This window comes from Fringilla coelebs (assembly GCF_963513975.1).
Source record: "Fringilla coelebs genome assembly, chromosome: 3".
NCBI lineage: Eukaryota > Metazoa > Chordata > Aves > Passeriformes > Fringillidae > Fringilla > Fringilla coelebs.
Window position 1 is genome coordinate 31945734 of NC_140030.1, and position 13838 is coordinate 31959571.

General features: G+C 42.2%; 1 protein-coding gene across 5 annotated transcripts in view; it reads right to left on the reverse strand.

Annotated features, from left to right (window-relative positions):
* Nucleotides 1–13838, reverse strand: part of FILIP1 (filamin A interacting protein 1) — a 101291-nt gene that overhangs the window by 32806 nt on the left and 54647 nt on the right. For all 5 annotated transcript variants that reach the window (XM_084201811.1, XM_084201814.1, XM_084201810.1 and 2 more), the window contains 2 exons: nt 9172–9345; nt 6991–7169 (listed from right to left, as the gene is read on the reverse strand). In XM_084201811.1, coding sequence (XP_084057937.1) covers nt 6991–7169; nt 9172–9345 — 353 coding nt within the window. The remainder of the gene's footprint in view (nt 1–6990; nt 7170–9171; nt 9346–13838) is intronic.

The following is a 13838-nucleotide window of genomic DNA, read 5'->3' on the forward strand; positions in this document are numbered from 1 at the left end:
AACACTTTGTCTGGATATTTGCACCCCCTGGATTTTTTATTTCTGCCCTAAGATTTCTTCACATACAAGCCTTAGAAGGAAATGAAAACTGAAATGATGCAAATATGCAACTCAGTATTTCTAATCTCCACTGCTGCTGGAGATGCTGCAGGAATGAGAAGAGATGCACGACTTAGCACCCTTTTGGGGAAAGAAGATGGAAAAAGCATTACATCTGTTTAGGGTTAGGAAAGCTTCCATATAGGCTCACTGATTGAGAATAACCCCCCTGGTCAGATGATGTCTTGAGGTTCTTGATGCAACTTATGGAAGTTATCAGACCATACAGAACAGGTCGTGGGTACTAGTAGGGCATTAGGTCCTATACTTCACTAATTAGACTGTGCATCTCTGCACAGGTAAACTTGCATTTAAACATAAAGCAAATATCCAACATGTTCAAGCTCGAGAGCCTATTAGATATATTTATGCTTGTAAATATATGCTTGGTATTTATTTAATTTTTTTAGAAATTCACTGAAACCTGGCATTTTAACTGAAACCTGTTTCTAATCTCTCTGAACGAGGAAGCAATTTTCCCTACATGACCCTGATTCAATTCTTGTTTTCTTTGCCTAAAAAATGACAACTTAAAAAGATGGCCTCAGCAGAGCTGTGAATTGATATTTATTTCAGTAGTATAATAACTCTGAAACATGCCAAAGGCCTCCTAAATGTTCAAATTGTTACCTATTGCACCCTGGACAGAGTTTGAGTTCGTGAGTAGATTTTGAATGAAGTAATTTTTTCCCTCTGTCTGACCCTGGGAGCATTTGAATTGATGATTTTAGCAAGGAAACTTGCTAGGAATAATGAAGTACATATAGTTTTGTATAATAATTCTCTCTCAAGGGCTGTGAAGCTGATGCCTACTTAGAAAAAATTTTGGAAAAGTAGCTGAAACAACACATGATGCCATTTTATATAATCCCAGAAGTGACTGAAAGACTGGACAGTTTTGAGGACTATCCAAGTGTAAAGAGATGGATTTGGATTAGTCCCAGCTCACATTGTGTAAGACTTGCAATACTTTCATTTTGTTTCTCCACAGTCAGATGTCACTGTTTGTTCTCTCATTTTCAAATTACCTTTGGAACCATTTTGTTGGAAGCTGGGACCAGATTCATTTAGTTAAAACATAAACTTTTAGTCATCCCTGCCTTGCAGTCAGCTAGAGCAGATTTACTTAACTGTGCAAAAATTGTATTTGTCATTGCCAGGTTTTTTAATTCATTTCTTTTAATAGACTACCCCAGAATTTCTGATCTGTGACCCTGTGAATATATTACATTGACAGAAAATAACCAGCTTTTCCAAACCATACCGATAGCGTGTCAGCCCGAAAAGAACAAAAATGTATGCTGCCCTTGTCTTCCACATTATAATGTTCAAAGTTTAGAGATGCACTTACTGAAAAGTAGACAGAGTGACTCAGTGCTCTAGTAAGGCCAGTAATGCGAAGTAAGATGAGTAACTGCTGTAGGCAATGGTGAAGTCCCTTTGGGATGGCTTTTCCTTTTTTTTGGTCACAGTTTGGAAACCAGGACACAGAAACAATCTCCATATGAGAAAAAAAGCCGGAGTGCAAATATAGCTAAAAATTCTTTGGGGGAGTGGGGGGTGGGAAGAAAGTAGCGAAAATATTTCTGTAATTTCCAGACTTTAGAGGAATCACCAACAGATTACAGTTACAGTCCAAAATCTGTGTTATACGTTTGGATCTTGTACTTCACCCCAATACTTCTGTATGGGCCTGTTCTTGTCACAGAATTTGGCTCTATGGCTCTAAATCACAGAAATTTATTAGTCCTGAACACTTCATACTTTTGGCTTGATTGTTGTCTAAACCAGTAATTGACTGATGGATACTCTGCCCTGCTGTCTTCCTGCCAGCTCCTTTATTTTACAGCCTTCATAAAAATCGAGGGAAAACACAAACTGGAGAGGCAACACACACAAAATCTCCAATCTATATCACCCTCCAGCCTTTACACTTGCTTGGGTCCATGAAATACAGGGAAACAAAAAGGCAAGCACTTCCCAGTGAGAGGCTTGGTGCTGCCGTCTCGTGGGAAAAGGGAGAAGGGAAACTTTGGCAATAAAAGCAGAAATGCAAAAAGGGGAGAAAAGGGAGTTTGTAAACTTGTTACCATCAACGCTCCCATTTTTGTTTCAAGAGGGCTGTGTGCTTTATTGCTCACAGATCAGTTTCCTTTGCAGGTGATGTGGGCCCAGAATTACATCACCAGCAGAGCAGCCAAGAGCATCTCGGTGCCAGCATGACTGAAGTCCAGAGGAATGTATTATCACAGGGCCCTGCCAGTGCATTCCTTGCTGGGGGTGCTGCAATGGGGAAAGCAAAGAGGAGACAATTTTACGTGAAGACTGAAAGGGAACTTTGTGGAGGAAAGAGCTGGGGTCACAGTCTTGCTGTCTCCTCTAGGCAGATCTAATTATGGCCATGTACTTCAAAAAGAGGGTTTAACTAAAACCAGATTTAGCAGGGCACTGCTTAGGAAGTACAGACTGAATCCTCAGCCTTGCCTTTAAGGAAAATGTGAAATGCTTCAGTGCACTGAGAGAACACTCACAGTGCTTGTAAAGAATAATTTGAAGCGCTGAGGAAAGCAAGAATCAGTATTAAATCCTCATCACTTCAGTGAATACAATGAAGTATTCAGTCTTACAATAAAACACATCTATCCTTTAGCACACACAGCACTGAGATACTGGGTGTATATTTCCTGATCACTGTGTGGTGGGCTCACAGTCTCAGCAGTCTCAGGGATCGTGCTGGAAATGATCAAATGACACACAAAGCAGTCACACGGATGGATCCCCCATAACAGAGCTCCAACAGAGCCTTTCTGCCACATCACACCCTCTGTTTGGCAACCCACATCTCATCCATATAAAGGAAATTCCCTCCTCCTCCCATTTTTGCAGGCTTTCAGGCTATTTCTCCTGTCCATCCTGGATGGCAGGACTGAGTGGTCTTCACCTCAAGCCTCTTTCTGGACCTTTAGAATCACTGGGAGCTTTCCAGTGCCTTTAATAGGAGCGAAATGTGCTGTCAACCAACAGGATTAAAAGAAGGGCACAAGAAAAATTTTCACATATTAGCACATCTAAAAATGTCAGCATTTTAAACCTCATCTCCTAGGTCAATCAAAGCATCAAAGAAATGCTGACATTACAAAGATCTTTACATTCTCCACTAGAAAAAAAAAAAGCCCTGCTGATCAAATGAAAAGGTTTATATTTGATAAACTGAAGATTTTCCCCCCAACCCTGCCCCCAGTTCCCTAAAAGGGAAGGCAAGAGGGCTGGGACTAGTCAGCACAGAGAGCAGCCAAGTACCATTTCATGTTAAGCCTGCTTTACAGGAGAATTTTTGGGGTCATGAAGTACCAATAGTTGGTTTAGCTGTGCCCAGCTCAGCCCAAAGTCACGCCACCAGCTCCCTCCCCAGAGCACAGCTGAGGTTCATGAGGGTGCCTGTGCTGGGAACACTAATTTTATCCCTGAGGCTGCTGCTGCCTGCTCTGCTGCTCTCCAGTGCCCCTGCAAGGCGCAGCTCCAGTGCAGTTCTGGCCAGACCCTTCATTCTCCACCTCTCAGACCAGAGACTCCTTACACCACCATCTATCATCCAAGGCTTTGAGGGGTCCTGGGGGCCTTCAGCTCTTCTCCATATTCCTCAGCCTCCTCAGGAGGAAGATATCTGCTTTGGCATTCCCCAGAGTCAGAAATACCCAGGCACAACTTGATGTTAGAGGAACAGCAGCTGAGGTGGGCAAGCATTGAAAAAGGAAATTTTATTGCTTAGAAAAATAGAAAATACTGTGCATAACTTTCAAACATCATGAGATACTATTATAGCACACTACAGGGAAATTTGCAAAACACTTCAGCTGCCATGTCTGTAGAAGCACCCTCCACTAAAAATACCTGATTTCTTTCATCTCCACCTGGAAAAAGATTATCACTACTCTTTTCCTGTAACATGCAAACCTTTTCCACAATCTTTCTTCAGGTCAGTTGGTCTGGCAGAGCCAACAGCAACAGTGAGGCCCTTCAGACTTCTCCATTTAGCCCACGTCCCCAGCTGTCTACATTTTGAATATCCCAGTGCATCATTTTCTCTTTTTCATACTTTTCATGCATCATTATTTTTGAGAAATCGTGTTTTCCTGTTACTTCCTTCCTGCATGAGGCTGGCCTAATAATTAGTCACTCAAAGGAACTGTTTGCTTTCATAGCATGTTGTTGTAGATGGATTAGAGATAATGTATGAAAACACATGTACAAAACATTCCAAAGTAAATACATTAAGAGAGTGTTAGACATACGTTAGAACTGAGGCATATTTCTTTCTTAAAGAATCCCCTTTTTGATTTGTTCAAACTTTCACAAGGCTGCAAAAGCAGATGTGGCCCATGAAAGCTGATGTAGACAACAATGGTTTGGGAAGATTGATAAAATACTGTGAGGAAAGAAACTGCTGAAATTACTTAGAGCCAGTACAGGAATTGTGCCTTCTGTCATTGTAGCATTGCTGTGAGATGGCCATCGTGCAGCACTGCTCTTCCTCTGGCTCACCCTGTCTCATTAACGTTACAGCTGCGAGTGCCGCGGAGTGCCTGACGGGCAAAGTTCAGCTCCCTGTCCCTTTTCCTTTTCATGGAGACTACAAGTCTGTTCAGCTCTTAATAAAATAACCCTCAAAGTACCACGGTAAAATGATATGTAGAGAGGTACTTATAAAACAAGAATGCCTATGCAGGACCTTAAAAAATGCCTTTGGGCAGGTCAGTTCTCTGTCCTGAGTGTATATGTAGACTGAGTATGAGTTTCTTGTATGCTTTAATTACTTTGGGGCTTTCCTAAGAAGTCATCCTATCACCCTCTCTTTCTTTATGAATACAGCCATCAAACAATAATACTTCTAGTCTTTAATATCTACAAAGACGTGGGTGCGGCCTCAGTTTCATGTGCACTCAGAAAACAAAGGTAAGAAATTGAGATTGTTTAGGACTTTATGCTTAGTGAGTGGCTTCCAGCCCACCCTGACTTTGACAATCTGCTCTGTAAGTGATCTGAGAGGAAGAACCTGAAGAGGGAGGTACATGCATCTTGGTTTTCTATGTTTAGCTGCGTGTCATGATCTCTCTGCTTGGTCATTACTATCTTGAAACAAGTTAGTGTCATAGACAAACAAAGTGGATTAAATAGCAAACATCAGATTTCTGGTGTTACTCAACATTAATCAAAAGGACTTCAGCACTGCAATTATTCCCCTGCAGCCACCAGTACAGAGGCACTGGTGAATAAAGTCAGTGGATTTAGTTGCTCTTGAACATCTGCTTTCAAGAGCAATTAAAATTCAAATTTTCCATTTCTTATTGCTGTTTTTCCAAAAAATTGTAGAATGTAGAGAACTTAAAGTTTGAGAGAGCAGGAAGGGTAAGAGAAAATGCCCACAGACATGGGACATGATATCTTAGTGGTAAGACAAAAAGCTCTTTAATCACTTCATAAAAGGAAGTCAATTCAACCCAGGTCATAATAGTGGACTATTTAGTGGCTTTCACACATTGAGAGGGAATAAGAAGGCAACAATTGTCAAATTAATGTGAATATTAAAGTGTAAGGACAAATGTAAATGGTATTTTAATACCAGCTTTGTAGCATTTTAGTGGCTGCATGTCCCCACATGCATGAATATTCAGCATAGAAACAAAATGTCTTCTATGAGAATCAGATGTGAAGTTGCTCCTTACTTGAAAATGCAACATCTTTTATTTCTTAAAACTTTTTTAAAATATATTTTTGCATTTCTCCTTTTCTGCTGTGAGAATCAATTTGCTAAGATGCAGAAACGTTTTTTTGTTCTTTAAAGTTTGTCAATTAATCCAGGAAAGTAAAGACAGAACAAAACCAAAACCTATTAAACCAGGAAATACGGTCACTGTAGCTCATGTGCCACCTACTCAAAGTTGGCCCTGAACTGAGTTCAGGAAATACACTAAACAGTTTTGCTCCTGGCTTTTTGCAAATGTCTGCCACAAGCCTGTGGTTTCCTCAAAAGCATTTCTTCTTTGAACTTGCCTTAAGTATTTTTCTTAGAGCCTTTTTTTAAAAAAGAAAAAAAAAAAAAAGAAAAAACAACAAAAAGAAACACAACATGGATTGATTTCAAGCAGTTTGGTATAAGCACGAAAAATTCATATTGAAAAACTGAGGCTGTTACTGAGTGCTCAGACTTCAGCTAAGTTAGGTGATCTTTCTTTTCTTAGAGACACAAATTACTGATCCAACAAGCAGGATGAACACTCAAAAAAAAGAAGTGTGGGGTGTATGGGACTCTGAGATAATCACCGCAGATACTCCATCACAGGCTGGGCACATTTTGTAATGCATGATAATATTTTCTTCCAGATAACTTGCCTGAGGCACGCATCTTCAAAATATGAAAAAGAATGCAAGTGGTTTGGGACTTTGCAAGCCTAAACACCAAGGGCATGGCAGAGTCCCACCACTTGTGTGCCAGTATCCTGAAGTGTGTTGTGGCTTTCCTTCCCCTGCCCTCCTGCTGTGACAACAGTGCTCTGTCCTTCACAAAACTCAGCGCTTAGCTAAGCAAGCCAGTCCCCAACTCTGCCAACACAAATAACGTCCGATCTAAAGCTACCTGGAGCTGAACCCAAAACGGGCATGACTAATTCAAAACAAGTTTGTTTCTGAAGTCAAGCTCACGCTGCAGGACCATTCAGCGGTATTCCTCCAGATCCAGACTTGCACAGCGATGTGCTTACAAATGACACGAGCGGGCCGACATTTACAGATGTTTTACACAAAAGTTTAGTGTCATTTAAACACAGAAAATTCCTGGCTGTGTCGCTGCTGAAGGGACCGGCGCTGGGACGCTGGGGTTGGTCTTTTACTCACCTCTCCCGCTCCTGTTCCAAGAGGTTGGTAAAGTCATCACTCTTGTTCATGTAGTCTGTGTGTTTATGTTTCTCGTTCTCCAGCTCGTAAACGGTGCGGCGATGGCACTTCTCTGCCAGCAGGAGCTGCTCCAGCATGCGCCGGTACGTCTCCTTCTGCTTTTCTTCAAGTCTGTCCAGCTGGATCGCAGGAAAGGAGAACAGACTGTTTTAAAGGTCTCATTGCTTGCTTCATCTGATTTATTGACCAACAATGTTGTGTTTGGTAAATGCAAGTCCCGTAATTGTATGTCTAGGGTTTTACATAAAGCAGTGACTAGAAATAAGAATAACTGCCCCGTGAAAGTGATGATTTATTTGGATGACACATTAGCAATAAACATTTGCAGTTTTCAGATACACAAAGGACAGAATTTCACTTAGCTTTAGGGCAACAAATAATATTGCTGCAGTGCAGTATTTCCCCTGTGGTGAGGTGCTGTGCATACTTTCTTCATTTCACTAGGAAAAAGCTGCAGCTCAGAACTCAGAGCCTTGGAGCCTGAATTCACACACCTGTAGGGGGACTGGACACTTGCATGTGATGCATAAAGTGTAATCTGAAGGCTGAAATTTGAGTTACACATCTTTAACACACCTGTAAGTCTGCTGAGATAAAAGATCCAGATTATTCAGATTCCATCCAGATTCAGTTTTACATAAGCAAATACAGTTGAATATAAGCCTCAGGAGTTTCCCCTCAGCCTGTTTTTTTACAGAAATTCTCTTTATTTATTCACAACCCTTTACCCTTTTTGTCCTCTGCATTTTTTATTAATTTAATATGCCAACTATTATTCAAACAAACATTAAAACCAGGGAGGTGTGTCTAAAAGCTTGCCAGGGCACTCTAAATCCACCACAGCTATTCATGTTGCTCCTTTGGCTGTTTCTTGGGTGCAGATGACCAACCCCAGCCTCCTCCCTGCTGGAGCAGCTCTCAGCCTTGGTACTTGTCTGCCCATTCCCAACCCTTACCCTGTGAGAACCTCATCTTCTTCAGCCCCAGCTGCCCTGGGCTGCTGTTGTTTCACAGCAATCTCAGTAAACTGAGGGAAATAAGAGAGCAGGAACCGTGGCAATTTGCTCTCCAGAAGCTGACCATAGCAGTCAAAGTGAAAAAGTCATTGCATTTGATAAAAGACCCAGGTTGGATTCAGATTTTCAGAGTAGATTTTGCACTTAATTTTTCTATTTTATTTCAAGATAAGCCTTGTGAGTCTGTTCATGATGAAAGTTTTACATTGAGGTCCCTGTCAAGTTTTCAGCTTCTTTGGAAAAATGCCCTGCTAAGCTCTTTTAATCTTGTCTGAGAGTATTTTATGTATGCTCCCACATACATAAAATTGGTTGGATTTCCTTATTTACTAACATCCCAAAAATTCCAGGAGATGCTTCAATGAGAATACACAGCACAAAGATATCCCACGGTAGACACAACTGCTGGTGAACAAATTAAATGTTCTAACTGGATGAACTATGTTGTTGCATGCTCCTTCCCCACGACCTGGACTGTTATGAAACTATGAACAGGAGAAATGGCTGTTTATTTTGGCATTCACTCTGGCCTCAGACATTCTCAGGTCTACTCTAATTCTCAGGTCTGCTTGACATTCATTTATGGCTTAAATTTTAAAGCAAGGAGTCCTGTAAGTCTCCTTTAGGGGCTGAACTGACTTTGCAGTCCTAGAGTTTAAGTGATGTAAAATGAATATGGATTTATGATCCCATGAATATGGTCAAAGTCAATCTCCAAAGGTCTTCTTTTCTTAACTACCCTCATGACAGTGTTCTAGTATGCCAAGAAAATCAAGGAGTACTTACCAGTGCTGTGAGCAGTAGAGGTTGAAGCCTATAATTGAAAGGAATTTAAAAACTAGAAATTTAACACCCGAAGATTTTGGTCTTGCTTAACAGCACCAGCCCTAGGGAGCATGCAGCCTCTTAATGGTTTGTGTTCAAATCCAGTGACCTCGCTTACAAACTATTCTGCATATGAGTCAACGAGATTTTATTTTCAGTGTACAAATTCTGTGTTATCCTCTTGCATGCTTTCCCTGCATCCAAAATATGGAGTTTCACTTTGATTAAGCTTCCCCATGTGCAGAGATAATCAAGAAGTTGTCAATCAAGAAGTTGTTACCTCTGAAATCGGTTTCTCGTAGACGTCTTCCCCTACAGACTTTTCCTGGGCAAGGATGGCATCCCTGTGGAGCACTCGAAGCACGTTCTCTGGAGTTGCAGACCCATAGTGAGCTTCTAAAACTTCAGGCTTGGTTTTCTCTGTCTTCAGCATGTGGATCACATCCTCCCTTGCCTGTAATATTGCAAATCGCTCTCATGAGTCAACCTATTAACCAAGAGGGAACAGGGGGAAAATAGGGGCATTTCATATGTACAGACTGCATACACAAAAATAAAATAAATTAGAAAAATGACAGGCTGTCAATGCAAATATAAAAATGTTGGGAGATCTCAGATTAACATGATATGTTCAATACAAATATTGTCATTTAAGGGATGAATGATTCTGTTCCTGCATGACATTACATTTGAATGCTATGAATTTTTATCTGAGTTGCAACTATAGCCAGGGAACATCATTATTCTTCCTACACTGGATCTTAGTTGTTGCCCATGCTGGAAATGAGGAGAACAAGCAGCACAGGTGAGCTGAACTAATATTTCTCAGACAGCTACTTCCTAGTCACTCCCTAACTGAATTTCCAACTAAACACTCTTTTCAAAAAACTTTTAAAATAACTTACTCTAGGCTTTTTTCTTTAAACAAAACCCTAGACATGTCAGACCCCAGCTAAGGAGACATGGACAGTCTGAGCAAATCCTCCCAGCCACGGAGGATGGGTGTGCTGCTGGGAGCTGGGGCTGGGAGCAGGGGGGCACCTGTGGCCAAGGGCAGCCTGGAGCTCCCTGCCCCAGGTGGAAGCCCCCAGTTCCAGCAACATGAGGAGACATCTGGGCATGACCAAACAGCTCTGTTTGGTCATGCCCAGGGCTCTGTTTCTAATGATACTTGCCAACACCTGTTAAACCATCTGTAAAATGGGGGCAGAGAACCTGCTTGTACTTCAAGGTGTGTTTATGAGGCCATAGTCCAGGGAAGGACTGTAAAACCTGCAGGTTTTTGGTGGGCAAAGGGGAGCTCCTGGATTTCCCTGGAGAACATCTTTCCCACAAGTGCAAATGGATGGGGCAGTAGAAGAGTACGGGCATTTTTCTCTTGCCTGCCTTTCTGACAACCCATGTGAGCTTGGGAAGTAAATTCAGCACTGAGGAAAGGTTCAGACATTTGAGGAAAAAATTCTTTACAAATCCTGCCCCTATGTAAGCAATGACTGTTTTAAGATTTATGAGCTGACCAACTCTTCACGCTTTTCCAAGCTGTTCATAACAGCATTCAATTCATCCCTGTAGCAAATCTTAAATCTTTACCCAGAACCACAGAGGCACCACAGCTCAACAAAACTACTTGATTTTAAAATGAGCAAGAAAATAATTTTGGGAAATGGCAAAGATCCTTTAATTTTTTTTTTTTTTATTTAAAACAGTCTATCATGAAAATAAACAATGAACTTCAGGCAAAGATCATGCCATCTAATTAAGAACTAACCCACTATATATAACATTATGCATAACATTTTGTAACCTGAAGTAAAATCTTTGCACTTGTCTGCAAGATACAAAATGCAAATTGGAAGGGTATTGATCTTATTTCAAAATGAGAGTGGGAAAGTTTCATCCCTCATGGATGAAACTTTGGAGTGAATTATGTGAGCTAGTCCCAAAGAAAGGCAGAAGAGCATGTACACCTCACTACATCACATCCTAAGACTGTGCCATTCTCAATGCAGGAAAAATGTTATTTTAGGCAGGTTCTTGACAGGTTTGCAAATGTATTGCTTTTCTCTATCCCTGTAGAAATAACAGATGTCTTAGTGTCTTTATCACCATGAGGCCAGTGCTTCTTTATTAAAGAAAAAGCCTTTAAAAAGTCCAATAGGATAGCATGGGAGAATGGAGGGGTTCCTGAATATCCAGGTTTTATGATGTGTTGTCCCCTTTTAGGAAGAGGCAGTTCTGAGGCCATGAGGTTCATCCTGTCCCAATGAACTAATTTGGTATCCCGCTGTGTGCTTCCCAGCAGGGGCCCTGTGCCACAGTGGTGCTCAGGGAGAGCTCTGTGCGCAGGGAGCACCAACACAGAGGGATGGGGATGGGGGAGCGGCTCCCTTCTGCCCTCTGCACCGAGGGACACAACCAATCATGTTGAAATGGTTTTTTGTTTTGATTCTGAGCACACAAAGCTTTGTGCCTGTTCCTCAGGGACAGGCACAGCTCAGAGCCTGTTTGGGAGGGGAGGAGGATGAGTTCATTCTCTCAGGTTGGGGCTGTTGGGCCCTGGATGGTATAATTAAACACTGGCAGGGCTGGGCAGAGCAGACAGAGGCAGCTCAGGATTGGGGATTTAACACTGTGAGTAGGCAGAGCAAAAAGCTGGACTCCAGCCCCTGCAATGGTTATTTGATACAGAAATAGCTGTGCAGGCAGCTGCTCTGCCCAGCAAGTGCCCCAGCCCCTGTTCAGTCGTGCACTGCCTGACTTTCCTTCGGGGCTCATTAGTCTGTCATCACTCACTGTTAAAATGGAGCAACTTTAGCACAAGGGAGTAGGAATAGGAGTCCCTGGAACAGCTAAGAATGTCCCTGCTCACTGAGAAAGGCTTCTGGATGCTGCAGGTTTGGGTCCCCCAAAAGCCAGAGGAAGTCAAGCCAGAGGAAGCCAAGCCAGGGGAGTGGATGATGCTGAATGGAGGAGCTGACAGCCCAAGAAGGAAAATAGGTGCCCAAGCTCAGTTCAGAACTTTGAAGAAAAAAACCCATTCATTGCTTCATCTTTAATTGGGAGCAGTGACACACCTGGCTCCAAGGGAACAGTCAGCCCTGAGCAGCCCTTGCTGCAGCCCGTGGGGAGGGTACCCAGCCCAGGATCAGGCTGGGTGGCACCATGCCCAGGGGCACAGTCAGCTGCCCTGTCCTGTTCCCTTCTTGGGCACCCTGCACTCTGCTGGCCCTGGGGATTTGGATGGCAGTAATGGGGCAGGCTGCCTTTTGCCTTTTCTGGGCTCAGCCATTTCTCCTGTCCTTATCTTTTCAAGGGTATCAGTTAATTGGCCGAGTACTTTGTTTCAGTTGTGATAACGGCTTGTGAAAAACAAATGACAGACACACAGGTTGCTAGGAAGCATTGGACCAAAAAGGGAACCTAATGCTAATAATAAACTGGAGACAAATTTGCTTTTATTTGGTCAGAAACAAGCTCCATCACTGGGAGATTCTGAAGGGCAGCTAACCTAGGTCAGAGAAATATCCGGGCAACATCATCAGCCTCGGGGTCTGTGAATTCCAGTTAGTCTCTGAAACTCCTTGGGGTAATATAGGGGGAAGGAGCTGAAACAGCATGCCTGTGTATCTTGTGATTTCATATTTCTCCAGATGACCAATTTTCCCCTGAAACAACTAGAAGAGAGGTCAGATAGAGATGCTTTCTTCCAATGTATAGCGATCTGCAGGAAACAGACCATTTTCAGAAAACAAGTCAGAATAATACTGCCGAGGAGCACTGGGGCTACTTCAAAATTCATACCTGTGAATTTTGCAGTAGCATACCATTGAGCATGAGAGGCTCAAAGTGGGGGTCCCAAGCTAAGAAGAGGGGACTTTGCTGGCAAACTGTTTCTACTGATGGACATCTACTGCTGGTGCCTCTCTTTCCCCAAAGCACAATCCTGTTTTGTGTAAATCATGAGCTAGGAGACAAACACAAGGAAGATATTTCAAACTGCCAGTAAACTTGCATATAAATCCCAGAGAACAGTTTTTAGCTGTTTTGGTAGAAGGAACATGATGTTTGGCACAGGAAAATCATCTCTCAAGTCCTGCTTTTGTTTTGTTTTGTTGGTGCTGTGATGAGAAAGAGCATCCAGGCTTGAGAAGACTGCGTATTGCAACAGCTTGTAACACAATGAGACTTATTTGCAAGAGTCCAGAAGACTGCAATTAGTCAGAGAAGCTCTTTAAAGTCAAAATACGGCGTTTTAAAAATTTACTTTTTTGGTTTTTCATTCCTTCAATTGTCCTACAGAAAACACTGAGCTACCTTTCTGTCTATACCGTTAAGATTGTGAGTTCTTGAAAATAAAGATACTTTTCCATTAAAAATAAAGATACTTTTCCAAATTCTCTAAGCAGTAGGAGCAATAAAGACAGATTAAAGATGCATTCATTTAACTCCTTTGGTTGCTCCTGCTGATAGAAGAACTGTAAAGTTGAACTGTGTCTAAGCTTGTTTTATGGTTACTGAAAATCTAAAGGCTGATGACCTCAGTTCTTGAGCACGCTCATGGAGGCCCTGAGGTGCTGTGGAGCACTGCTGTCCCACAAAGTTTTGCCTGCTCTCCTTTCCCTCCCCTCTATTCCCCACTCATGAGTGCACTTACCAAAGAGATGGGGTCTACATTACTACCTGGGAAAGCCAAGACAATGCTCCCCTTCTGTCATGAGTGCACACTGCTTGCCCAGATGGAAGGCTGACGTGAGCCCACTCCTCACCCTGAAACACTCCCTTTTTTGGCAGAATAAAGTAGAAGGACTTTGTTTTGCTCACCGACTTGAGCAGAACAGGGGGCCGTGTTCCAAACCTCGCTTTACTACATGCCTAGTAAAATATTTAAAAGATATAGAAAGGATGTAAAGAGGTTCCTGCATAAAATTGAAACCATTTAGGAAACAA